This window comes from Olea europaea, chromosome 1, assembly GCF_002742605.1.
Source record: "Olea europaea var. sylvestris chromosome 1, O_europaea_v1, whole genome shotgun sequence".
NCBI lineage: Eukaryota > Viridiplantae > Streptophyta > Magnoliopsida > Lamiales > Oleaceae > Olea > Olea europaea.
In genome coordinates, this window is record NC_036237.1 from 1,170,279 (window position 1) to 1,197,505 (window position 27,227).

General features: G+C 34.2%; 1 protein-coding gene across 1 annotated transcript; it reads left to right on the forward strand.

Moving 5' to 3' along the window:
- The first annotated feature begins 6,516 nt into the window (after positions 1 to 6,516).
- Positions 6,517 to 20,192, forward strand: LOC111401256 (succinate dehydrogenase subunit 7B, mitochondrial-like). The gene is made up of 4 exons (XM_023028955.1): positions 6,517 to 6,570; positions 6,694 to 6,762; positions 19,611 to 19,713; positions 20,128 to 20,192. Exons 1-4 carry the CDS (start codon positions 6,517 to 6,519, stop codon positions 20,190 to 20,192), a joined length of 291 nt encoding a protein of 96 aa, XP_022884723.1.
- Positions 20,193 to 27,227: the final 7,035 nt, after the last annotated feature.

A 27,227-nucleotide genomic window follows, 5' to 3' on the forward strand; every position in this document is an offset into this window, starting at 1 on the left:
CCAGATTGTTCGGGCGTTTCTTGCAATTCTTGTGTTCTGATTGTTCAAACACAATTGTGCATTATGGCAAACTTGTTTTTACGTTTAGTTTTTGATGTTTTTACTGCTATGAGATCTACGTAAAAGCAACAATGCGAGAAGAAGCATGTAAAACAGGCAAATGAATAATGGTGTAATAGCCTTTAAAATGCACATTGAGTGGCTTTCTCTATTAGAATTGCACCAGATCCCTTCCAGTTCAGCAATCCAGACTTCAGATTCAACATTCCAGATTCATTTCACATGGATCCTTCCAGCTGTAACAGATTCTCCAGCTCCCAAGATTCTCTTCCAACTGTCATAGTAGTTAGTAGTTGATAGTTAGTTTAGTTAGACATTTTCTCTATAAATGCACAACCGGCTGTTCATTGTAATTCATTGGAGTATAGTCTTCCAATCCCTCCTTTTATGGAGGTTTCTCTCCTCCTTCATTGAGTGCATTTCCTCCTTTCATGGAGCGCCTTTTCTTCTCCTATTATGGAGTTTGTTCTTCTCCGTTATGGAGTTCAATTGAAGTTTCTTCATTCAATAAATTCTAACATTCTCCATCGGTTAAAAGAAATTGAAATGTATAACAGAATCAGGTAGTTTCAATATTTTAGTATGACAGACTTGTTTTTTTACCCACTTTGGTGGTAATGGTGAAGATAAAGTTGTTTGAGATGTACAAACGATTTCTGAAATGACAAAAATCGAATGGCAATGGAATGTTATGAGCTCGTGGTGATGCTATGATTACCAAAAAAGAACTGTGACCATAAAGTAATTTTAGCCCTTATTTGATGGAGATTAAAATCAAATTTTAGTAAATTTTGTAAAATACTAAAATTTGATGAAATGTGTAGTTGAAAATTTGTAGATTCTATGAAATATATGATTAAACTTAAATTATTGATTTTAATTTTAATTTAAATTTTAGTATTAATTCTCATCAAACGAGGACTATAATTTCATAGTTAAAAAATTCAATTATGAGCTCTCCCTCTCTCTCTCTCTCTCTCTCTCTCTCTCTCTCGCTCTCGCTCGCGAAGGAGGTATCAATCCTTAAATCATTGACCTCAAATGTGATTTGTTTAGCACATCTATTCTTAAATCATTGACCTCAAATGCCCCATCAAATGAGGCATGGTTTTTTATTTTTTTATTATTTTTTTCCCTCTCCAAGAATAATGTTACCTGTCACTCATGGTGCTAGAACACCAATCTAAATGTCACATTTTAAGGCTCTGTTTGAGAGTGATTTTTCACTCCAAAAAATTAATTTTTTGACCGTTATTTCACCATTTCAATCATAATTTTTGACTTATTTTCTCACATGTGGCATCCACTTTTTTTTTAACAGTCAAAAAATCAATTTTTAAAATCATTACTGGACGAGCCCTAAATGTGATTTATTTTTTCTACTTTAAAAGGGGTCTATCAATTAATGACACTTGTATGGTATTAAAATTTATGTGTTAATGATGCACTAATTTGCAAGGACATTTGCTGCTTTTCTTTGTTTAATTGTGTTATTAAAAATAACTGACTTATTATATACTGTATGGGAGCAATTTTGGATAGATTTTAACAATCCCGCTATTGAGACAAGGTAGAATACTAGGGACGGCAATGGTTAGGTTCAGTCAAAATCATCATCGAACCGTCAAATTTTTTGTCATACCATAACCGCACCATGACCACGTAAATCGGTTCGGTTCGACTCGATTTCGATTCGGTTAATAACCACAAAAATAAATTATTTTTTATAAGTCCATCCGCCAAATTGATATAAAATAATTTATGAAAAGAGAATTAATGAAAACAAAAACACAATATTCCAAACGAAAATGCAAACATTATCTCAAATTCCAATTACAAAATACAAATTTAACAAAAAATATTATGAATATAACAATACTAAACTTTTCCTTCATTCTTAATTCTTGTGATTTATAGTTACTTGATTAATGCTCAATAATTCAAAAACGTCAACCTTAACTCATACTCAATCTTCATTCTTTCCCACAACTCTGACTAACATAGGTCAGTACTCAAAATTGATTTATATATAGTAAATAAAAAATGTAAGTAGAGAATACAACGATCTACCTAATCTAGAATGGTTTTAACTAAGATTTAAATAAAAAAATATATCTCTTCGTCAACTTCCTTCTTACTAAACTTTGTCATCCCTAATAAAAGAATGATTTTTTTAAGCGGGTAATCGGTTCGGTTTCGGTTCGACAGCATAAATACCATACCCGCACCGCCACAAACCGGTTCATTAAAATCAAATACCATATCCGCCCCATTGCACAATCAGTACAGTTTTTTCGCTCCACTCGGTTCGGTTAATCGCGATTTTCGATTTTAACGATTCAAGTTTCCATCTCTATAGAATACAGGCTCAAAGACAGGGCTAGCGTGGCATTTGAAAATAAAATATATATAAAAACCACATTTTAAAGTGGAAAAAGCCAAACATCAACTTTATTCTAAAAATTATGCTGTCAAATCAACTGTATGAAATATTAAATTTTCTGATTTAATATAAAAAAATAAGTTTATATCCACTCACAGATCTATAGATAGAAATCTGGCTAAATTGACGAGTCTTTCTTACTTTTCAAGCTTACATGTCACTACCTGAAATAACGATATAATTAATCAAATTAAAACCTGACAATTAAATTAATACAAATCCATAACTTAACTTCTCAACTTCTATATGTATTATTCTTACATCTCCAATTTTCCAACTTTTCGTCTCTTTAATGATTTATCAACTAATCACAATTCATTATCAAATCCATTAAATCCCTCGCACTTCCTTAAAATCACTACCTTATTCATATGCAACCCTTACAACGAATTTAGTCCAATACATAAACTTCAATATTTGTCATGTAACTTAATTCGAACCTTTAAAAATCTGAAAACAAGAGCTTTGACGAAAAAAGAACTAAAATCTGATACCAATTTCTATATTAAAATTTGGTATCAAAACCTTTGACAGAAATAGCGTTATTCTGGGCAGATTTTCAGAAACAGCACCTGAGTAAGATTTTGTCGAAAAATAACTTATATTAATTACTTAAAGATGGAGAAATCAACCCCAAAGCCTTAATTTAAATGCTCGACATCATATAATCACAAAAAGATCACAGAATTAATATCCATTTCATAAACCCATTTACAAAGTTCCACTTTCTTCAACTTCAAAATTCAAAAAACACGTTTCTTTGCTATATTTCTAATTATAACACCAAATACATATTAATAATACCTAATTCTAGCTAAGTTTTGAATTGAAACAAATTTTTCATAAACCCTAAGAAAATTTTATTCAATATACTTGTTCTTACCTCTCTAAATTAAATGAGAAATTGAAGAAATAGAGCTTGGAAATCCACTTCCTCTTCTTCTTTCCTCCTCTTCCTTCCTTTCTTCTCTTCTCTTCTCTCGGTCTTTCTCGACGTTTCGCCCAAAAATGAGAAAAACTGATGTTTCTCTCTTAAATTAATAGTTAATTATGGGATATTTGCAAGTTAAGTTCCCCAATCTTCATACAATATCACATTTACACCTCACATCTTAAAAAATAAAAACTATATCCCTAGATCCCTATATTACACAATTTCTAGCCCTTGAACATTTATAATTACAATTTAATTCCCTTGAAATGTATTTGTTCCATTTAAGTCCTTATTTGATTTTGACTTTGACCAATTATTTCTCAACTTTGATTAAAAATGAGGGGTGTAACAGTTTTGGTACAGGTTCACTTCAGGATTCAGACATGCGACTATCAGCTGATTTACAAAGCGTCGTAAATTGTTTTCTGCCTTGTCCAGTAGTTCCTCTTTATAATAATCAGAGAAAATGGAAAATATTGTTCAATGTATTCAAGATGATTCTCAATAAGAAGAATTACGGTAAGCAATTGTCATGTAGGAATAGCAAGGTATTTGTAAATGCAGATGCTGAGTTTGATACGGTGGGCTTATATCGAGCCGAAATAGTTGTAAGTTGTAACTAATGTGCGTGTGTGTGTGAAGGAGATTGGATACAAGTATTGTGCAAAAATTCGCAGCAATACCACGAATTTGAAAATGTAAACTGTTTGACGGGGGTTTGTATAGCCTTCATGCAGGAGGACCAAGAGGACCAGAAGGACTATTCTGTACAAAAAAGAGTCCACTCAACATTGAATTTTGGAACACTCCTAGTGCATTCTCTTTGGGTTGGTTTGATTTATTATCATCATCATCATCATCATCATTATTATTATTTTATACTTTTCCTGCAATGCCAGGATAAATATGAATTTTTGGTTCAAACTCATCTGAGTAAATGTCATATTTATACCAATTAGACATGGAATCTTCCATTTCAAGTATAGAACACCTGAAGTTTTGAAACATAGTACGTAACCCTCGTTACGTGGCTACAGACCTGAGAATGTAGTAATACAAAACACTCTTGCCTGTAAGCAATGCCTACGAGGCTCATGCAAATATAGTCGAAGACAAACATAGGGGACGAAGGATGTACAGGAAGTGAAGAAGCTGGAAGCATGAACAACGTAAATTTTGAGTTGGTGCGTGCATCTAAGAAGATTTTAGTATTTTAGAGAGTTTTATGAAGACTATGTTCTAAAACGTTCATGGAAGATGTTTGATGAAAGATTATAGAATGCTATAGCCAAGCGAAATTTGAAGAAAGCACAAGAGCCAATATTCTAAAGTATTAAGTGGTTAGATAATTGTAGAAGATTGTAGAGACAAATCTTTTCGTAGAAAGTTCTTGTATAAATATCCTAATTATGGAATAAGAGTCTAGAGCTTCTTTCTTGACCGTTAGATAGATTTGATATCAACATTGATTTAAGAATGTAGAAGTATAAATGTGCAAGGGATCTCATTTCAAAGTAACAAACCTGTGAGAGCATAGTAGCAGCACAAAGCTAGTATTTTGCATACTAGTCTCTATTTCTCGTGTTAGTAAATTTTGCCTTTCTACATTTCATTTTCAATTGTACCATCTAACACACATTAAAGTTCCATAAATTGTTTAGAGACTGACATATCAAGGGTCGCAAAGGATAGAGAGTTGAATAGTTAAGTACTTCATAGGAGCTTGAAAGGCTGAGTTGATAGTATTGAGAATAGACAAATTCTTCGTTAAGTATGATAAGGTTGTTTCTTGAAGTGTGGGCATAGCAAAAACCCAAAAGTTAGAGATCCAACATTTAAAAAGTGAAAGAAACGTTAAAACATACACTAAAATAAGAAATACGTATAATCGTTGACATAGTACTTGTATATATGCATGTGGCCGTGGGCAAAAGTAACTTCCACCTAAAGAGAAGCAAAAACTTCCATAAAAATTCTCATAAGATCGAGAATAAAGATTTCATTCGAAGAAGAAGATAAAGCTACATTTTTTTGCATAGACATGGCAAAGATCATAGTAACCATATTATTATGTTTTTGGCATATTCGTTTCCTTTACCCATGGAGTCGACCCTCAATCGGGTCATGAACTCGAAGGTCATCATCACCGCCATCATCACCATTATGGTCCTAATTGTTCAGTTATACCTTCTCGTTTTAGAAATGGTTACTCTGCATTGTATAAGCCTTATACTTCTCTCACTTTTGCTAAATGTTGCCAAGTTCTGAATTTGATGACCAAATGTAAATTTGAGTTTTTTGTGCCAGCTGATAGATCTATAATGCATGCATTTAAGAAGTCATGATGTAAACATTTAAGAAGTTTTCATTCTAAGAAGAAGAAGAGAAATCTAAGTGATATTTTATTGTTGCAAGAACAAAAAATTCTCAAAATATTCTCATAATTTCTAATTTACTTTTTCTTTTTCATTTCTAGACACCATTTATATGTTTATTTCATTATCTACAATTATATATATATATATATCATTATCAACCCTCCAATAACAAAAAATTAACTCTACATGCACTCAACTATATATATATAAAGTTTGTAGAGACATAGAGAAATAACAAATAGAGGGGCCGCAAAATTTTATATTAAATGCGTTTGGAGGGAGAGGTGAGTGAACGAACAAAGGTTGCACTTACACTAATTCAATAAATAATATGTGCATAATTTTTTACCACTTGATTTCTAACATAATTATTACAGAAGTTTAGAAAATTATATGACATTAACAGCAACATTTTTGCCAATGGGAATAAAGTATGTACAATTCACATGGAGTTTTAACATAAGATGAAAAACATTAAAATAGACTAATTTTGCAAAGGTCAGCAAAGATTGGTGACAAATCGATATATTTCGTAAGTTGTGGATAAAGTAGTAAAAATTTCCAAATATTGGTGACAAAATGTGCAATTTTTTCTATTTCATTTCCAAACTGGATCAATAGTGCAAATTATTCCGTAATAATTACATAGCACTTTCAGCCAAAAGACTCACATTACACACTACGTTTTTTGGTTGATTCTAATGGCATTTTTATTGAACAATAGTGCTCTCTCTAAGCTCCAAATTCATTCTCAGGTACATGCGTATGGTTTATGTGCGGTTGTTATGCTGATTTTTCATCTATACACCTGTTTATTGGGGTAGATTTTCGAAATGGGTGGTATAAATTGATGGGCTATTAATGAAAAGTTACTGTAGAAGGCTGATAATTCGTTAACGCTATCAAGGCATGGATTTCATGTCGAACCTGGGACTCGTGAAAAGGCTGTAAGTACCTTTTTTCCTAGAATATCTTCACGATTTTATTTTATTTTTGGTGATAACTTATGTTCTTTACATACGGTTTTTTTTATTGCTTCTTTTTTATAATATTGATCCTTGGGATTATGTGAATTGTGACCCAAAAAATATAATAACTTTTGGTCTAAAAGAAGAAGAGGGCAAAAGTAATAAAAAAAAAAAAGCTTTTTTTTTTTTTTTTTACATGACAATACATTATTTTTTCCCAAAAAAGTAGAACAAGGGGATAAGCAGTAGACTCGTATTGCTCAATGAACATTGATTGAGATTTCGTACAATCGAATCGTCCAATGGATTTGTTCAACTTTTCTTAGCTTTTATAAAGCTTTTATTATTGAATGAAGTTGTTCAACATTTCATTCAGGTGCGATGGAGTTTTATAATTGGAATAGAAAATTACGTGTTTGAAATTAAATTATATATTTATGATTCTAGAACAAAGCCCACAATTGAGTTCAATTTTTTATGGGATTTTTTATTCTAATTCTAGTTCCTAGAATTTGTGTCGAAATGCGTAACTTCAAGTTTCTAAATGCTTCCGTTGATCTCAAAAAATATACGGATGATGTGGCCAACAAATTCGAGTTCTCTCTCCTCCATATAAGTTTTTAGTCTTGCACGCTTGGACAGATAGTAAGTCACATGTGGCCTCTTCTGGAGTAGGGGAGGAGATCACATGCACTCCAACAGTCAAGTCAATTAATATATGAGTGAGGGGGTGTGGGACATGCTAGAGACGTGAACCACTAAATAAATCAAGTCAGATCCGGGAGGGTCTTAAGTGAAACGAATAGAGAGCAAGTTTATAGTTTGGATGTATAAAGTTGTATTATTTGTAAATGACACAATGTGTGAGCTTTTATAGAAGGGGTGAAATGTTGACCGTTGGATGGAAAGACATGTGGCCTCATCACGATAGCCAACTTTTTAATTGTTCCATCATAGGCTAGGAATATTTATGGCCATTTAATCTCTGTGAAAAATTGTGACCCTGGACCCTAGGTCTAACCTCTTGTGTGTAGACTGACAATTTGACCTAAAAGTGTTATTGCACTGAATTTTCACATCAATCAATCATAAGCAGATCTTATATGAAAGATCTCTTGAGAAAATGTGAACTGGAAGATGCCTTTTGCAAATGTGGAGGCTAGGAGTTTCGCACTTCTTCCCTACAGCGGACGTTACACTTCGGCTTAGCCATAGATGGTCGGCCTCAACATGGCATCTTCATTGAAATGATGCATCACCTTGACTACCTTATATGGCCTCACTCGGCCAAGTCGGAGGTGATATGGTGTGCGGGCCTTATTAATTTACTTAGCTGGCTACCATGTTGGTGATTATCTGAAGCCTCTTCATAAAAGGCATAACAACTTCTATTACCAAGTGTTGCAGGTATTCACACTTATTGAAGGTTTTTTTGTGGCATCTAATATGTTCGAAGTCGAAGAAAAGACTAGCAAATCAATTTTTCTTTCTCCTATGAGCAAATAACTGAGAATTTGATATAATTCCTATGGAGGAGAAATGCAGATTTTTTAAATAGGTATTGATTCTCAAAGTAATAGGGAAAGTTTCTTGTTTGTTGCATTAGTTTAGGTAGTTTATTCCACTGGATTAGTTTCTTCACTTTTACTTTGGCTTTTTATTAAGATGCAAGAAATGCGTACAAGGATTTGTGTTATAGATTTGACAATGTCTGATGTTGGTTTTCAACATATCAACTATTGCATTTCTTCTCTGGACTTTAACTTGCTATGAAAAACATAAGTGGAGTTATAGGCTAATGCCGACTCCATATTTATTGAGAATGTAGTTTAGTTGTTTTTGTTGTCTATCAATGTCCATGACTGTTGTTTCTACCATTTGGTTCGTGCAAGATTAATGGCATTCCAACTTTTGACTTTGAGTTCAAAGAGTGTTCATGGACTCAATGAATTATTCCATGATTTTTTTGAATTGAGATAGTTTGAAGATTTTTCTTCTACTTGTTGGGGTAGCTCTTATATTGCAGTAGATTCGTTTCCGTTCTAATGCATTCTTACGTTTTTTTCTACTAAATGCTTTCCTTGCATATTCATTTTCATTAGAAAACCAATAAACTGTGCCATATCATATTTTAAATATCTGTGTTTAGAATCCTTTAACGGAGCCTTTACATCTATTGAGTTGTTTGACACACTTCAACCAGATGCTGGTGACATAATTATGCTAAGAGGATACTGAATGGCCACCACATGTTCATCCTTTTTTCATCTTCCATAGCATTTTGCCACTTAACGTTTTTCTGTCCGATCGTACTCCTTTTTTAGCCTTGTAACCTTTTGTAACCTTTACAGTGGAACAAAGTTGACATCAATTTATAATATTATTAGTCAATTATTGACGTAGCGAAAAATTATAGGGAAGATGAACAATCACAAAATGAGAAAACTCTCAAGAATTTTTTTATTGAATTCAAGAACTGCCGCCTTGAAGGGTTTACAACGCCTTAAATAGAAAAAAACCTATCAAAATTCAGAAAATAGAATAAAAAGTATATTTTTTCAAAAATAGGAAAATATGAGATAACTACTAAGATGGAAAATCCTTATCTTCAGGATCATCCTTCAATAAACGGAATACAAATTCGAATTTTATGGAAAGAGATATTGCAAAACCAAAAATTATCATAAATAGCAAAAACGCTTAAACGAGGGCCTAAACGATGGATTTTGCCCAAAATTTGCCTTGCATCAGAGCCAAAGGCACTGTGTTTTATTCATTGGATCGATTTTGATCAAATTAGACTAGCAATTCACCAAAAACAAACCAACCCGAAGTTATCATGAAATCAAAAATACATTATTTTGCCTTGCGACGGTCCCATTTCATCATAAACTCTAATCCCTTATGCACTTCATCAATTATCATACTTCTCAGTTTGCTTATATTGTTGTAACATAAATATTAAAAGTTTTAAGTTTTAAAATTAATACCCTTTTTTTTTAAGATTTAATAAAATTAAAAACCTTAATTGAATGATTTAATATTCATGATTGTGGGGGTTGAATTTTACCAAGGGATGGAAAATTTCATCGTTTGATGCAACTTAGAAAAAGCTTGAAAATAATCTTTATACATTTTATATTCTATTATTTTGACAACTCGATAATGGTCGTTCTTTATCTCCCTGTGATCGTACTCATAAAATGAGAACGATTATAAGCTATATGAGTTTTATCTAGGAGTCGTGTAGTGTCGAAAATATTTGCACTAAAGAAAGGTAACATGGCTCCAAGATAAAATTCATATAACTTCTCCTTCTATGGGCAAAATCACATGAAGATAAAGTACGAGTCTTTATCGAATTGTCAAAATAGTATAACATAAAATGTATACTCCTCTTATAGGGACAAATTCAACCCCCACATTCATGAAACTAAATCCCATTTAAGTAAAAGTTACAATCTAAATTATGATATTAAATTTTGTATTAAAACCTAAAATTAAAACTGAAAATTAATATTAATCTTTAATTTTGGAAGTCAAAACTTTTTGTGAGTTACAATATATACAAATAGTTACTCTTCTTTACAGTTGACTAGAGCCGAAGTTTTACTCATTTATTGGTTCGATGTACATGGAGAGAGGTTATTGCTTTCTTGTCTACAAAGCATAGATTTTTTATTACATATTAAGTGTAAGCGAGTGTTAAAACTTGATCTAAAGAATCGTAGTTCATGATAAGTGCGCCATTCTTATGAATTGGGAACACTTATAGTGGAATTTTAGATGTCCTTGGCAGCCTGGTGATTATTTCGATACAATCTGAAAGCCTGGTTTTAATTTATTTTATGTGTTGGTTGGGTGCTTTATTTTGTTACCTTGACCTCCTGTTTCGCGTGGGTAGTCGCTAACAATCAAAAAAAGGATCAGACGATTGTGTAAGGAACAGACCTCTTGAAACAAAATCCCAAAAAGGTGTGTTTTATTGGCGATGATTTACAATTGGAAATAAACAGAATGCCTCCAAGGGGCGCAAGCACACGAGTACTAAAAGAAGTGTTTAAATTGAAACTAAGAAATTAAAATTACATATTCTCTGCTTGAGAGTGTTTGATTCCATTTTCTCTATATCTTCTCTTCCTTTTTATATTCCCTTGATGATTTTCTCATGACAAACCGCTTGGAAACTGCTTGATTGCTTTATAACCACCCACTTTCTTTATGGTGGCTAACTTGTCGTGGAACTGCCGTCTCTAACTGCTGCCATTACTCTTTGTCGTTCAACCGCCTTCAACTGGGCTCCTTGAATCGTGGAATGTGATAAGATTACTCAATAACTGCTATTCTAGATAACCATAATATTTTATGTTTGCTAAGATCCTGAGCAATTTGAAGGTTTAGGCGAGAACGGGGTCATCGCTCTGGGCGACCGTAAGGCACTCCATTCACTCATATTCTGGGCGTCTTGCAAGTTTGGGCGATGATATTACTGTGTTCGTGGGCTTCCACTGCATTCATCAATAATCCTGTTTGAACATTTATCCTGGACTCCCCAATTGGGCTTCACTCTTTGGGCTATTTGATTTGGGCTGCACTTTTAGTGTGTCGACACCTCCCTTCTGCATTGCTGCGATTATGTTTGCAGGTGATATTTATCTTCCGAACCTTACTATATTTCGTACCATATTGAATCATATGTAACAATTCTTTTAGTGCCTCTCTCCCTTTGTTTCTATGTGTGTTTGGCCCCTTTCTCACCTTTCAACAAGTAATTACAATACATAAACGCTTGCGGAAGGATTGGTAGGTCGCATTCTTCACTCCAATGGCGTACACAAACATATGCTTTTATTCGATTTGCAATATTGCCATTGCTAAGTAAAAAATCTTGATTCGAAATATGATTCTCATCAAATCCCTTACTCTTGGAGTGTTGATAAGTTAGTAGAGGACGTGGATAAATAATGGACACTATTGAGCAATATAAGATAGTAAAACCACTGTACATTTCATCATCGAAGTAAAGCAAACAATTCGGCCCCAACCATTGTTTTATCATATATGTAGGTTCTCAAGCATATGATTATCATATATTTGAAACTCGAGAAAAGTTAAATCGGTATAGTGCAATTGGAGTACAAATTATATAATTCTATTATTCTATTATGTACGAAGGATATATTTGTTGTAAAAGTGAAAGTTAAATTATTTTGAAGTAACTCCGAACAATGTTCAGCTCAATGTCACATGAGACAAGGATCGAACATCAGAACAAGTATAAAAATCATTGATAAACGATGAAAAACACATTTGAGTTTGTGTTCCATTGCGACAGACTTGGAATAAGGAGAAAAAACCATTAAATAAAAAAAATGGTCATTTTGCACTTAATAAAAAATGTAGTAATCTAATTTTTAAAACGTAGAACAAATCATAAATTACGTGCAGTGGAAAAATTGAACACCGTCAATAATATTTTTAGGAACATAAGGAAAATTTCAACTAAACCAACATTTACGTCTCCACATTTTAGATTTTGCCACCCAAGTTTACTTAGTTGACGTCTAATAGCTGAGCCATAGATTGTACCATTAACTGATGGTACAATCTAAGTATTCTATTAGAGGCTTGAGTAACCTGGACAGATACTTTCATAGTGTCGACCCTGTGAATATTATGCTTGAGCAACCTTCCAATATTCCTGTTCAAGTCGTAAAAACCTTACTTTGCAATGCGGAATCCATGAGTCAAGCATTTTGTGCATATCAGCAGTTGAAGTGTTTTGGTACAGGTTCACTTCAGGATTCAGACATGCAGTCATCAGCTGATTTACAAAGTGCCGTAAATTGTTTTCTATCTTGTCCAGTTGTTCCTCTTTATAATGCTCAGAGAAGATGGAAAATCTTGTTCAGTGTATTCAAGATGATTCTCAATAAGAAGAATTACGGCAAGCAATTGTCACACAGGAATAGCAAGATATTTGTAAATGCAGATGCTGAGCTTGATACAGTGGGCTTATATCGAGCCGGAATAGTTGTACGTTGTAACTAATGTGTCTCTGTGTGTGTGTGTGTGTGTGTGTGTGTGTGTGTGTGTGTGTGTATGAAGGAGATTGGATTCAAGTATTATGCAGAAATTTGCAGTAGTACCGTGAATTCGAAATTGTAAATTGTTTGCTGGGGGGTTGTATAGCCTTCATGCAGGAGGATCAGAAGGACTATTCTGTGCAAAAAAGAGTCCACTAAACATTGAATTTTGGAACACTGCTAGTGCATTCTCTTTGGGTTGGTTTGATATTATTATTATTATTATTATTATTATTATTATTATTATTATTATTATTATTATTATTATTATTATTATTATTATTATTATTATTATGATTCTCATCATCATCATCATCATCATCATTATATACTTTTCCTGCAATGCCAGAAATAATATGAATTTTTGGTTCAAACTCATCTGAGTAAATGTCATATTCATACCAATTAGACATGGAATCTACCATTTTAAGAATAAAACATCTGAAGTTTGATTTTATTTACACCTTTGTATTTGAAACATAGTACGTAACCCTCGTTATGTGGCTGCAAACTTGAGAATGTAGTAATACACAGCACTCTTGCCTGAAAGCAAGGCCTACGAGGCTCATGCAAATATAGTCGAAGACAAACATAGGGGACCAAGGCTGTATAGGAAGTGAAGAAGCTGGAAGCATGAACAACGTAAATTTTGAGTTGGTGCGTGCATCCAAGAAGATTTTAGTATTGTCGAGAATTTTATGAGGACTAAGTTCTAAAACGTTCATGGAAGATGTTTGATGAAAGATTATACAATGCTATAGGCACACGAAATTTGGAGAAAGGACACGAGACAATATTCTAAAATATTAAGTGGTTAGATAATTGTAGAAGATTGTAGAGACAAATTTTTTCGTAGAAAATTCTTGTATAAATATTCTAATTATGGAATAAGAGTCTAGAGCTTCTTTCTTGACCATTAGATACATTTGATATCACCATTGATTTTAAGAATGTAGAAGTATAAATGTGCAAGGGATCTCATTTCAAAGTAAAAAAACCCGTGAGAGCATAGTAGCAACAAAGCTAGTATTTGCTCTCTAGTCACTATTTCTCGTGTTAGTAAAATTTGCCTTTCTATGTTTCATTTTCAGTTGTACCATCTAACACACATTAAACTTCCATAAATTGTTTAGAGACTAACATATCTAGTGTCGCAAAGGATAGAGAGTTGAATAGCTAAGTACTTCATAGGAGCTTGAAAGGTTGAGTTGATAGTATTGAGAATAGACAAATTCTTCGTTAAGTATGATAAGGTTGTTTCTTGAAGTGTGGGCATAGTGAAAACCCAGAAGTTAGAGATCCAACATTTAAAAAGTGAAAGAAACGTTAAAACATACACTAAAATAAGAAATATGTATAATCGTTGACATAATTCTTGTATAGATGCGTGTGGCCAGGGGCAAAAGTAACTTCCACCTAAAGAGAAGCAAAAACTTCCATAAAAATTCTCATAAAATCAAGAATAAAGATTTCATTCTAAGAAGAAGAAGAGGAAGCTACATTTTTTTGCATGGACATGGCAAAGATCATAGTAATCGTATTATTTTTTTTGGAATATAAGAAAAGTTTACCCGTGGAGTCAACCCTCATTTAGGTCATGAACTCGAAGGTGATCACTGCCATCATCACCATCATGGTCTTGATTGTTCAGCTATACCTTCTCGTTTTAGAAATTGTTACTCTGCGTTTTATAAGCCTTATACTTCACTCGCTTTTGCTAAATGTTGCCAAGTTATGAATTTCATGACCAGATGTAAATTTGAGTTTTTTGTGCCAGCTGATAGATCTATAACACGTGCATTTAAGAAGTCATGATGCAAACATTTAAGATGTTTTCATTCTAAGAAGAAGAAGAGAAAGCTAAATCATGATGCAAACATTTACATGTTTATTTCTTTATTTCTTTATATATATATATATATATATATATATACACATAGAGAAATAACAAATAGAGGGGCAGCATGATTTTATATTAAATGAGTTTGGAGCGACAGGTGGGTGAACGAACCAAGGTTGACTTACACTATAATTCAATAAATAATGTGGATAATTTTTTACCACTTGATTTCTAACATAATTATTACAGAAGTTCAGAAAATTATATGACATTAACAGCAACATTTACACGTCATAGAATTAATATAGTTCTTTTGGGATTAATAAAACTAATGAAGAATGAATTTAGAATGGTTGTGAGCATTTTTGGAGGGAAATGATATATTATAAGGTGGGGTGCGACTATTTTTGCCAATGGGAATAAAGTTATGTACAATTCACATGGTGTTTTAACATAAGATGAAAAATATTATAATAGATTAATTTTGCAAAGGTCAGCAAAGATTGGTGACAAATTGATATATTTTGTAAGTTGTGGATAAAGTAGTAAAAGTTTCCAAATATTAGTGACAAAATGTGCAATTTTTTTTTTTAATTTCTAAACTGGATCAATAGTGCAAATTTTTCCGTAATAATTGCACAGCACATTCAGCCAAAAGACTCACATTACGCACTACGTTTTTTGGTTGATTCTAATGGCATTTTTATTAAACAATAGTGTTCTCTCTAAGCTACGAATTCATTCTCAGGTACATGCGTATGGTTTATGTGCGGTTGTTATGCTAATTTTTCATCTGTACACCTGTTTATTGAGGTAGATTGTCGAAATGGACAGTATAAATTGATGGGCTATTACTGAAATAATTCGTTAACGCTATCAAGGCATGGATTTCATGTCGAACCTGGAACTCGTGAGAAGGTTGTGAGTACCTTTTTTTCCTAGAATGTCTTCACGATTTTTTATTTTTTTTGGTGATAACTTTTGTTCTTTACATTTGGTTTTTTTTAACTGTTTCTTTTTTATAATATTGATCCTTGGGATCTGAATAATTATGTGAATTTAAACAAAAAAAAACCATTAATAATAACTTTTGGTCTAAAAGAAGAGGGCAAAAGTAATTTTTTTTTTTTTTAACATGAATTGACATTATATTTGCCCAAAAAAGTAGAACAAGGGGATAAGCAGTAGAATCATATTGCTCTGTGAACATTGATTGAGATTTCGTGCAATAGAATCATCAAATGGAGTTGTTCAACTTTTTCTTAGCTTTTATAAAGCTTTTATTACTGAATGAAGTTGTTCAACATTTCATTCAGGTGCGATGGAGTTTTATAATTGGAATAGAAAATTACGTGTTTGAAATTAAATTATATATTTATGATTCTATAACAAAGCCCACAATTGATTTTTTATGGGATTTTTTATTCTAATTCTAGTTCCTAGAATTTATGTCGAAATGCATAACTTTAGGTAGGGATGACAATCAAGCTCATCGGCTCGGGCCGCCTGTGGCTCGGCTCGGCTTGGCTCGGAAAAAGCTTGAGACTCGAGGCAGAGCCTCATTTTTAGGTGCCAGGCAAAGCTCGAGCCGGCCCGTGTGACTTGCCGGCTCAGGAGAACGGAGCATATATTTAAAAAAAAATTAAGGCAGCTGCCTATTTCTGGCAGCAGGTTGCTGCCGTCTTTTAAAAAAAATAAAAATTTAAAAAATATTCAAAACCTAACAAAACCCGAGTCGAAAGCTCAGATCGAGCCTAATTTTTTTTGCCGAGCGGCTCAAGCCCGAAAAAAAGCTTGGATATTTTGTCCAAGCCTAGAACTTTGGCTCTTGAGTTGGCTCGACTTGACTTGTTGACATTCCTAACTTTAGGTTTCTAAATGCTTCTGTCGATCTCAAAAAATATACGGATGATGTGGCCAACAAATTCGAGTTCTCTCTGCTCCAAATAAGTTTTTAGTCTTGCACACTTGGACAAATCGTAAGTCACATGTGGCCTTTTCCGGAGTAGGGAAGGCGATCGCATGCACTTCGACGGTCAAGTGAATTAATAAATGAGTGAAGGGGTGTGGGATGTGCTAGATACGTGAACCACTAAATAAATCAGGTTAGATCCGGGAGGGTCTTAAGTGAAATGAATAGAGAGCAAGTTTTTAGTTTGGATGTATAAAGTTGTATTATTTGTAAATGACACAATGTATGAGCTTTTATATGAGAAGGGGTGAAATGTTAACCGTTGGATGGAAAGACACATGGCATCATCCCGATGACCAACTTGTTAATTGTTCCATCATAGGCTAGGAATATTTATGGGCATTTAATCTCTCTGAAAAATTGTCACCCTAGACCCTAGGTCTAACCTCTTGTGTGTAGATGACAATTTGACCTAAAAGTGCTGCTGCACTGAGTTGTCACATCAATCAATCACAGGTGGATCATGTATGAAAGATCTCTTGAGAAGATGTGAACTGGAAGATGCCTTTTGCAAATGTGGAGGCTAGGAGTTTCGCACTTCTTCCCTGCAACGTACGTTACACTTCAGCTCATCCATAGATGGTCGGCCTCGACATGGCACCTTCGTTGAAATGGTGCATCACCATGACTACCTTATATGGCCTCACTCGGCCAAATTGGAGGTGATATGGTGTGCGGGCCTTATTGATTTACTTAGTTGGCTACTATGTTGGTGATGATCTGAAGCCTCTTCATAAAAGGCATAACAACTTCTATTACCAAGTGTTGCAGGTATTCACACTTATTGAAGGTTTTTTTGTGGCATCTAATTTGTTTTAAGTCGAAGAAAAGAATAGCAAATCAATTTTTCTTTCTTCTATGAGCCAATAGCTGAGAATTCGATATAATTCCTATGGAGGAGAATGCAGATTTTTTAAATAGGTATGGATTCTCAAAGTAATAGGGAAAGTTTCTTGTTTGTTGCATTAGTTTAGGTAGTTTACTCCACTGGATTAGTTTCTTAACTTTTACTTTGGCTTTTTATTAAGATGCAAGAAATGCGTACAAGGTTGTGTTATGGATTTGACAATGTCTGATGTTGGATTTCAACATATCAACTATTGCATTTCTTATCTGGACTTTGACCTGCTATGGAAAAACATAAGTGGAGTTATAGGCTAATGCCGACTCCATATTTATTGAGAATGCAGTTTAGTTGTTTTTGTTGTCTATCAATGTATATGACTGTTGTTTCTACCATTTGGTTCGTGCATGATTAATGCCATTCCAACTTTTGACTTTTGAGTTCAAAGAGTGTTCATGGACTCACCGAATTATTCCATGATTCTTTTGAATTGAGATAGTTCGAAGATTTTTCCTCTGCTTGCTGGAGTAGCTCTTTGTATTTCAGTAGATTCGTTTCCGTTCTAATGCATCCTTACGTTTTTTTCTAGTAAATGTTTTCCTTGCATATTCATTTTCATTAGAAAACCAATAAACTGTGCCATATCATATTTTAAATATCTGTGTTCAGAATCCTTTAATGGGGCCTTTACATCTATTGAGTTGTTTGACACACTTCAACCAAATGCTGGTGACATAATTATGCTAAGATGATACTGAATGGCCACCACATGTTCATCCTCTTTTCATCTTCCATAGCATTTTGCCACTTGACGTTTTTCTGTCCGATCGTACTCCTTTTTTAGCCTTGAAACCTTTACAGTGGAACAAAGTTGACATCAATTTATAATATTATTAGTCAATTATCATACTTCTTAGTTTGCTTATACAGCCGTAACATAAATATTAAAAGTTTTAAATTTTAAAATTAATGACCTTTTTTTTAGATTAATAAAATTAAAAACCTTAATTGAATGATTTAATATTCGTGATTGTGGGTTTAACTTTACCATATAAAAAGGGATGGAAAATTTCATTGTTTGATGCAACTTAGAAAAAGCTTGAAAATAATCTTTATATATTTTATATTCTATTATTTTGATAACTCGATAAGGGTCGTTCTTTACCTCCCTGTGATCGTACTCATAAAATGAGAACGACTATAAGCTATATGAGTTTTATCTTGGAGCCGTGTAGTGTCGAAAGTATCCGCACTAAAGAAAGGTAACACGACTCCAAGATAAAATTTATATAGCTTCTTCTATGGGCAAAACCACATAAAGATAAAGTACCGAGTCTTTATCGAGTTGTCAAAATAGTATAACATAAAATGTATATTCCTCTTATAGGGACAAATTCAACCCCCCACATTCATGAAACTAAATCCCATTTAAGTAAAAGTTACAATCTAAATTATGATATTAAATTTGTATTAAAACGTAAAATTAAAACTGAAAATTAATATTAATCTTTAATTTTGGAAGTCAAAACTTTTTGTGAGTTGCAATATATACAAATACTTACTCTTTTTTACAGTTGACTAGAGCCGAAGTTTTACTCATTTATTGGTTCAATGTACATGGAGAGAGGTTATTGCTTTCTTGTCTACAAACCATATCTTTTTTATTACATATTTAGTGTAAGAGAATGTTAAAACTTCATCTAAAGAATCTTAGTTCATGATAACTGCACCGTTCTTACGAATTGGGAACGCTTATAGAGGAATTTTAGATGTCCTTGGCAGCCTGGTTATTATTTGGATACAATCTGAAAGCCTCTAATAGTTATGGTTCTAATTTGTTTTATGTATTGGTTGGGTGCTTTATTTTGTTACCTTGACCTCCCTTCTGCATGGCTGCGATTATGTTTGCAGATAATATTTATCTTCCGGACCTTACTATATTTCGTACTATATTGAATCATATGTAGCAATTCTTTTAGTGCCTTTCTCCCTTTGTTGCTGTGTGTGTTTGGTCCCTTTTCTCACCTTTCAGCAAGTAATTATTGTCCTATTGTGCATTATTTTGAAAGAAGCTCATTGTTTCAGCTCTTGGTGGAGGACCCAGCATTAAAACGCTTCAAATCACATAAGAAAAGTGTTCGGCGCCTCAAAATAGTCGGAGATGCTCTGACCATCATAGTTGTAGCTGGTATGTTAATCCGCCTCAAAATGTTAAAAGCTTTATTTCTAAAAGTTCCATGACATGGAATTTCATGCACTGTTTACGAATTTGGATAACTTGCTGTTTGCTTCTGATTATTTTACATTTTCTTTGAGGGGAAAAATAGAAAACACATAACTGCTCTTAAAATTTAACGAAATGTTGGATTGAACTTGGTTGTCAACCTAGTATTTGCAATTTTGAAAGTACCAATGAATGTGTACTGCTGCGATGCTACTGAACGGTTGTATCTCAGAGCTCTTATGCAATGTTTAGTAACCAGATTGTTCGGGCGTTTCTTGCAATTCTTGTATTCTGATTGTTATTCTGATTGTTCAAACACAATTGTGCACAATGGCAAACTTGTTTTTACGTTTTGTTTTTGATGTTTATTGTAACCAGGGTGCTGCTATGAGATCTACGTAAAAGCAACAGTGCGAGAAGAAGCCCGTAAAGTAGGCAAATGATTAATGGTGTAATAGCCTTTAAAATGCACATTCAGTGGCTTTCTCCATCGGTTGAAAGAAGAAATTGAATGTACAACAGAATCGGGTAGTTTCAATATTTTAGTATGACAGACTTGTTTTTTTACCCACTTTGGTGGTGATGGTGAAGATAAAGTGGTTTGAGATGTACAAGCGATTTCTGAAATGACAAATCGAATGGCAATGGAATGTTATGAGCTCGTGGTGATGCTATGATTACCAAAAAAGAACTCAGTGATCATAAAGTAATTTTAGCTCTTATTTGATGGAGATTAGAATCAGATTTTAGTGAATTTTGTAAAATACTAAAATTTGCTAAAATCTGATGAAATGTGTAGTTGAAAAGTTGTGGGTTTTATGAAATATATGGTTAAAATTAAATTATTGATTTTAATTTAAATTTAAATTTAATATTAATTCCCATCAAACGAGGACTATAATTTCATAATTAAAAAATTAAATTATGAGTTCTCTCTCTCTCTCTCTCTAGCGAAGGAGGTACCAATCCTTAAATCATTGACCTCAAATGTGATTTATTTAGCACATCAATTCTTAAATCATTGACCTCAAATGCCCCATCAAACAAGGCATGGGTTTTTATTCTTTTATTATTTTTTTCCCTCTCCAAGAATAAAGTTATGTGGCCCTCATGGTGCTAGAACACCAAACTAAGTGTCACATTTTAAATGTGATTTATTTTTCAACTTTAAAAGGGATCTATCAATTAATGACACTCGTATGATACTAAAATTTCAATGCTGCTACTCAGACAGACTCACGAGCAGTTTAGAAAACAGACTAACGTGGAAAAGAATTTTTGACTGAAAAAAATTAAAAAATAAACAAAAGATATTAGAAAAATAGTTGTTTCCTCTCCATGAACCAAATTCTCTATCTCTCTCTTCCCGAACCAGAACAGAACCCCAGTCCCCCCCCCCCCCCCCCCCCCCCCCCGAACCAGAAGAAAACCTATTCCCCAAATCTATCTTTCCAAATTTGAAACCCTAGGCAAAAGTTTCCATCGTCGGCCACAATTCCAAGCAGCGTAATGTAAGGGTTCCGTTGTCACTTGACCCATCATTTTCGGTCGCTGTGAAACCCCTCATTGTCGCTGATCGTAGTTACCGTGGAAAGGTCCATCGCGTTGCATCTTCGCGAACGATTCCATCGCCACACGTCGTACCATCACGACGCCGTCGGCAAACCACTGGACCTCACAAGCAGGTAGAATGATTTTTATTTCATCATTTTCCATTTTTTCAGCTTTGATCAGGTACAATGTTTTGTATTTCATAAATTCTTGCTTACGGGAAGCTGTTATGCATCTATTGGGATAAATGGGGTTGATAGGATTGGAGGAATATATGTGAAGTGAAATGAATTGGGGACTTGTATGATCAAAACTCGATGTATTTTGTGAAAATTGACTGTGTTTTGTGAAAATTGCAACTTCCATGATACTACAGTAATTCAAAGAAAGAAGAGTCATTATTATCATTTCATCACTTGACAATCTCCTATGAATTGCTCATTTTCATAGATTCAGTTTTCTGCAAAAGATTTTCTTTATAAATGTGGTTAATTCACCAGTTTTCTTTGTATTGAGAGTTGCCCTGCAACTTGTGGCAATCATTGTTATGACCAGTATATTTTTGACCATGTTGTGTTGACATAGTACATATCATTGTTGTATATCGTTGTTACTGACTTCATCTTCGTTGTTGGTGGTTGATTCCCGTCTCAGAATGCCTAGAAGGAATTCTGGAATATGTCACAGTTGTAGAGCTAAAGATCACTTATTTGCCGATTGTAAAAAGAAACGCCAGTGCACACAATGTCAACAAGGATTTGAGAAATGTTTTGTGGTAGAGAAGGAGAATAAGAACAAAGGGAAATTAATCCTTTATTGCAGTAACAACTACGACTTTTGGGAGTGGGTTGTCAAAGAGGGCTCCAGGGGTCCATCTGGACACAGTAGTGCAAACTTGATTAACCATGTGAAGAATGAATTAGTTGAAGACTTGTCCTGTACTTTCCAATCTCGAGTTCGAATAAGCGACGAAGAAGACCTCCAAATTTCGGTGGACGTGAGGATTCGGGTGGAAAAAGTTAGCGTGGAAGGCAATGCAAAAAGGAAATAACCAGTTTGACTACTAGATAGTTATGGAACGAGTAACATGAGATAGATTTGTACATATATGACTACTATGGACGTAAAAACATGTTATAATGCTATTTCCTTTTTTAACATTGTGACTGCGTTTTGATGTTGTAGCTGGGATTTTGCTATTTGGGTTCAACATGATGGCCTTTCATTTTGATATTTCAGTAGTCATTATTGTTGTTTCTGTCATATGTTTTCACTTGAATATTAGATGCTGGCATACCAGATATAAGAAGCTATAAACAATGTGCTAAAGGCAGTTGCATGGTTTTCTGTTAAAATGGAAGCTAACCAAATGAATTAGAGAACAATTCAGCTTTCAGCTTGTACAAATCAGCATACATTTTCCATAACCAGTATAGTTCTCTGGTAAATTCAGCATACATCTAACCAAAGGAATTAAAAGAAAAGCTAATAAAAAAATTTCCACAACCATAAGAGTTATGTTGTACAAATTCAGCATATATCTAACCAAATGAAAAGGGAGATCTTTGTTCCCAACAACCAACTAAATTAAAAGAGAAGCTACAACAAGGGAAAACATATGAAAAGGCAGAGGTCTTTATTCCCAGCAATACAACCAATTCTTGCTTGCCATCGACCTTGTTGATGATGCCTGCATAAATTGAGCTATTAATTTGTAAGTTCATTTTCTCTTTGATAGTTCTTGCTATAACTACAAAATGTGTCATGTACGATATGTGATAGAAACACATGTAAACAATTGTTTTGAGACCTCGTAACACCTCTACAAACGGATATTCCCCTTCAAAACCCGCTACTTTCCTGAAAATATTATCAACATTCAGTTTAATTCAACGAGAAAGAGACAATGGCTAAGTAAAATAAGTTTAGCATTGTGCTTGACCTACATCCCACTCAAATGCCTCTTCCACCTTCGTCCGGTAAGCTTGGATAGTAAAACGGCATATTTTGACCTACATTAAAATACATTGTCAACGTTAAATAAAGCAATCATGAGAAAATGATGTGAATTACACATAACGTTTGCAGATGATGGATGCATCAAATTTGCAGATGGTACGTGCTATGAGAGGGAGATCGGCGTCAACATGGAGTTGGACAAATATAAAACGGCGTCGGCGTGGAGTTGTGCTTGATGAAGCTGGACGTCGAATCCTCCATCAAGCATACTAGTGTTGCTTGTTGTCGATCTCTTACAGGTGGCTGACTTCGAATCGGACTGCATGTGCAACAAAGTTACTCTTGATTTTAATTCAAAATAGCTGAGCAAAATGCAATCAATGAATCAAGCATACCTTCGCTTTCTTCGATGCAGTCTCCAATGGGCTTTTTCTTCTGAGTTTTTTTGGCGCTCCCTTTCTTCGAGTCAACTTCGGATCCAATAAGCTAACGCTAGTACTATTTGCCAAATCAGTGCACTGATCAAGGACCTGAACAGTGTTTTGCGCTACGACATTACTTCCAATACTCAATTTTGTAGACGTAAGCTTTTCGCATTGACATTTTATCCACTTTATTATCGCATGTGACCGCCTTTCATCATCTGCAACAAGGTTTGCTAGCTGTGCAAAATCAGTAGACATCTCTTCATATCTCATTTGTGCTGGAGTACTAACCAACCCACTGTAGTTTACGGCAACCCTCGTATGTGCTCTACATACATCTTTCCTCCATCTTTGCAGTATGTACTTGTCCGGAATATATGTGACGTCATTTAGTGCCAACACTGTGATCTCATCTTTGCAAAGTATTCTTCGAAACTCGAACAAGTGACAGCTACAAATAATTTCACATTCATCTCTCTTATAAGACACGATATACGTATTTTTCCTCCGATGGCCCTCATACATAATAGTGTCACATACTTCGTACGTCGCTTTGGAACTATTTTCGAAGTGGACAGGATGTCACAATACACCATCCCCGTGAATTCGGCTTGAACTTCACAAAATTTTGAGATGGTGTAAATTGATTAATACTATTGCTCCATTTCAAATTGTGTTGCACAAGGTACCATCTGCGAGAATGACTTAAAATCAGTTTGAAATTCCTTTTCAGCCTTATTCCTAAGAGCACGTTCGTATTTTTCGACGAACTGCTTCAACGAGGTTTTTGAATGCACGTAACCATCGAAAAATACATTCATACTTTCACTTCTTTGTGTAGTTGACATACTCGTCCAAAAAGTGGTTTTGAAGAAGCATGGAACCCAACGCCCTCTATTCTCATACAATTCAAATAACCAATCATTATCATGCAACTCATATGTGTCAATCATTGTTCTCCAACCGTCTTCGAATTCCCCAGTAGACTGTGAATCATATACCAAACCATGTACAGCCCCAAATATGGAACCTTTATCCATGTGGTAGCCAAATTTCTCTGGAAACTTCTTTAAAATGTGCTACAGACACCATCTGTGCTTCGTATTAGGAAAAACAACCTAAATTGCATTTTGCATTGCCCTATCTTGATAGATAATTATACCATGTGGAGCATGATAGTGCATGCATTGAAACCATGTCCTAAATAACCATATAAAAGTATGTGTCTTTGCTGGATACCAAACCACAGCCAAGCAGTGTTGATTGTCCATGATGATTTACTCCGACAAAAGGGGCGAACGACATGTCATACTTATTAGTTAGATAAGTGGTATCAAACGTAACGACATCACCGAACTCCTTGTATGCCTGCCTACACCAATTATCTACCCAAAATACATTTCTGAGTCGCGACTCATCGTCCAAATCCATACTAAAGTAAAATCCAGGGCTGTGTGCTTGCATTTTCGAAAAGTAGGTTTGAATTGCTGCAGCATCTCCTTCTTCAAGTCTTAAACGCCTTATTCTATATAGTTACGACAATCTTTTTCTATACATGTCATGTTTTCATATCCATCTGCTTCTACAACGGCAGAGTTGTAACTTTTATGCAATGGGATTCCCGTTAAATCATTCACTTGAAGCTACCGCTTCACATGTGCACTCAAGTGTCTGTTGCACCGATATAACCTGGATTTAGAAGGACTTGTTTCATGATTATGGTCGAGGTTTACCGCATTAATTCTCCAATTTCCAAAAGTATCGGAAGATCCAGATATCCTAGCCTTACAACCCATTTTAACGGTTGGTTGCGGCTTCAAAGAATCGCTACTATTACTGATTATTCCGCTTTCACGACTACATGTCAACGTCATGTATCTCACAACTCCAACGTCTCCCTTTTTTGAATTCCTTTTCTTAATTGGAAAATTCACCGCATAAGCATATTTCTTGTAGAAATCATACATATCTACTTCACTTTTAAACAACATACCCACTTCAAGCACAATTACACCATCTCCGCCTAATGTTACACCTTCCACTACATTCACAGACTCCAGCAACTCAACATTATCACATTGCACTAAAATATCGTCCTGCTTATCTTGCACATGCAAATCCATACTGTATTACACTGTGAAAAAAAAAACGATCATGTTCAATGAACATATACAACAACTATCTATTGTACGGTAGAAAATCAATCTATTTAACATACAAAGAATTTCATGTTCATAAATTACAGGTTAAAATCTCTGGGGCACCCATGCTTGTTAAACTATGAACTGTGTTATTTATTTAATTAGTACATTAAGACATCAAAACGATTTTAATGTTGAGTACACAAACACTTCCTCAAACCCATTTCGTGAGAAAGTATGAATCTGAAAATCCAATGCTTCTTATTCATGAAACTAAACAGTAACATATATTTTACATAAAGCATCTTTCAGCACTTAAATAATACACCAATAGCACCACAAATGCATGTGAATTACTAATTAACAATAAATTATAGCTTATTTCTTTCCTTAATACTTCTGGTCACTCTTTCTGCTCTGTCAGCTTAATGAAATTGTGCTCCATTCGAGAATCTTGACACGAATAAGTGCTGGTTTTGAGCAAAATAACATAACAAAAATCATAAGAGCAAGTCTTTCGAGATTTTTAGAACAAGAAAAGTAATGCTAAATGACATAAGCTATTATAATCAAGAAGATAACATGAAATGAGTAAAAGGATGGGATCTGTTTCAGTAGAATTGAATATCTTATAATTAGTTAATTAATCAAAACATGCTAGTTGCTGAAGATAAAGAACGTGGTAAATGCATTCACGCTAATGTTTTACCTCAGGCTCTAGCCTCTGGAAGCGTATCATGCTGCTTTACCAAGAAACAATTTATATTCACAGCAAGCAGGATATTCAATGTTAATCACTATTTTCATCCAGTCTACATAAACCCTCTAAATTCTAACAGTAGATGTAATGATACTTTTTCCAGTTAAAGAACATATTTAGATTAATAAAGCCACCTTCAAATCTGCAAAAATGGAAGATCTTCACCCGTATAGTGTGGCTTTCCTTCCACGTTGCCGGAAGTAGCAAAAATGAAAGGAATATCTTCTCCAATATCTTCACTCGACCACAAAACAAGCTCCTAAATGTTGGGCTTCAGTGCGGAAAAGAATAATTTAAAAAAAAAAATTGGGCGGCTCTCCTTTCACGTTGCCGAAAGTAGCAAAATCAATGGGAATATCCACCACAAAACCAAGGTACTGAACTTTGTAAATTTGGGAGAACTCTGACTTAGAAGTAGGTTAGAAATGGACATGTAATTTGGTCGGACAAGGACCACTAGAAAGGAAGATTTGGGCTTCCCTCCAAAAATTTAGCACACGTCATTCTTTATTTTAAAAGCCTGTATTCTACCCTGTTTGCAAATCTGGATGAATAGCTTAATACCTAAACTTTAGAGTAATATTATCCATAGTGAAGACTGTCAATAGTCGTCCTATGTGGCATACACTTGACAATTTAGTA

Coding starts and splice junctions, on each gene's coding strand:
- LOC111401256 (XM_023028955.1), top strand. CDS start 6,517: ATGGCATTTTTATTGAACAATAGTGCTCTCTCTAAGCTCCAAATTCAT. Junction 6,763..19,610: donor CTGGGACTCGTGAAAAGGCT/GTAAGTACCTTT, acceptor TCATTGTTTCAG/CTCTTGGTGGAGGACCCAGC. Junction 19,714..20,127: donor GACCATCATAGTTGTAGCTG/GTATGTTAATCC, acceptor TATTGTAACCAG/GGTGCTGCTATGAGATCTAC.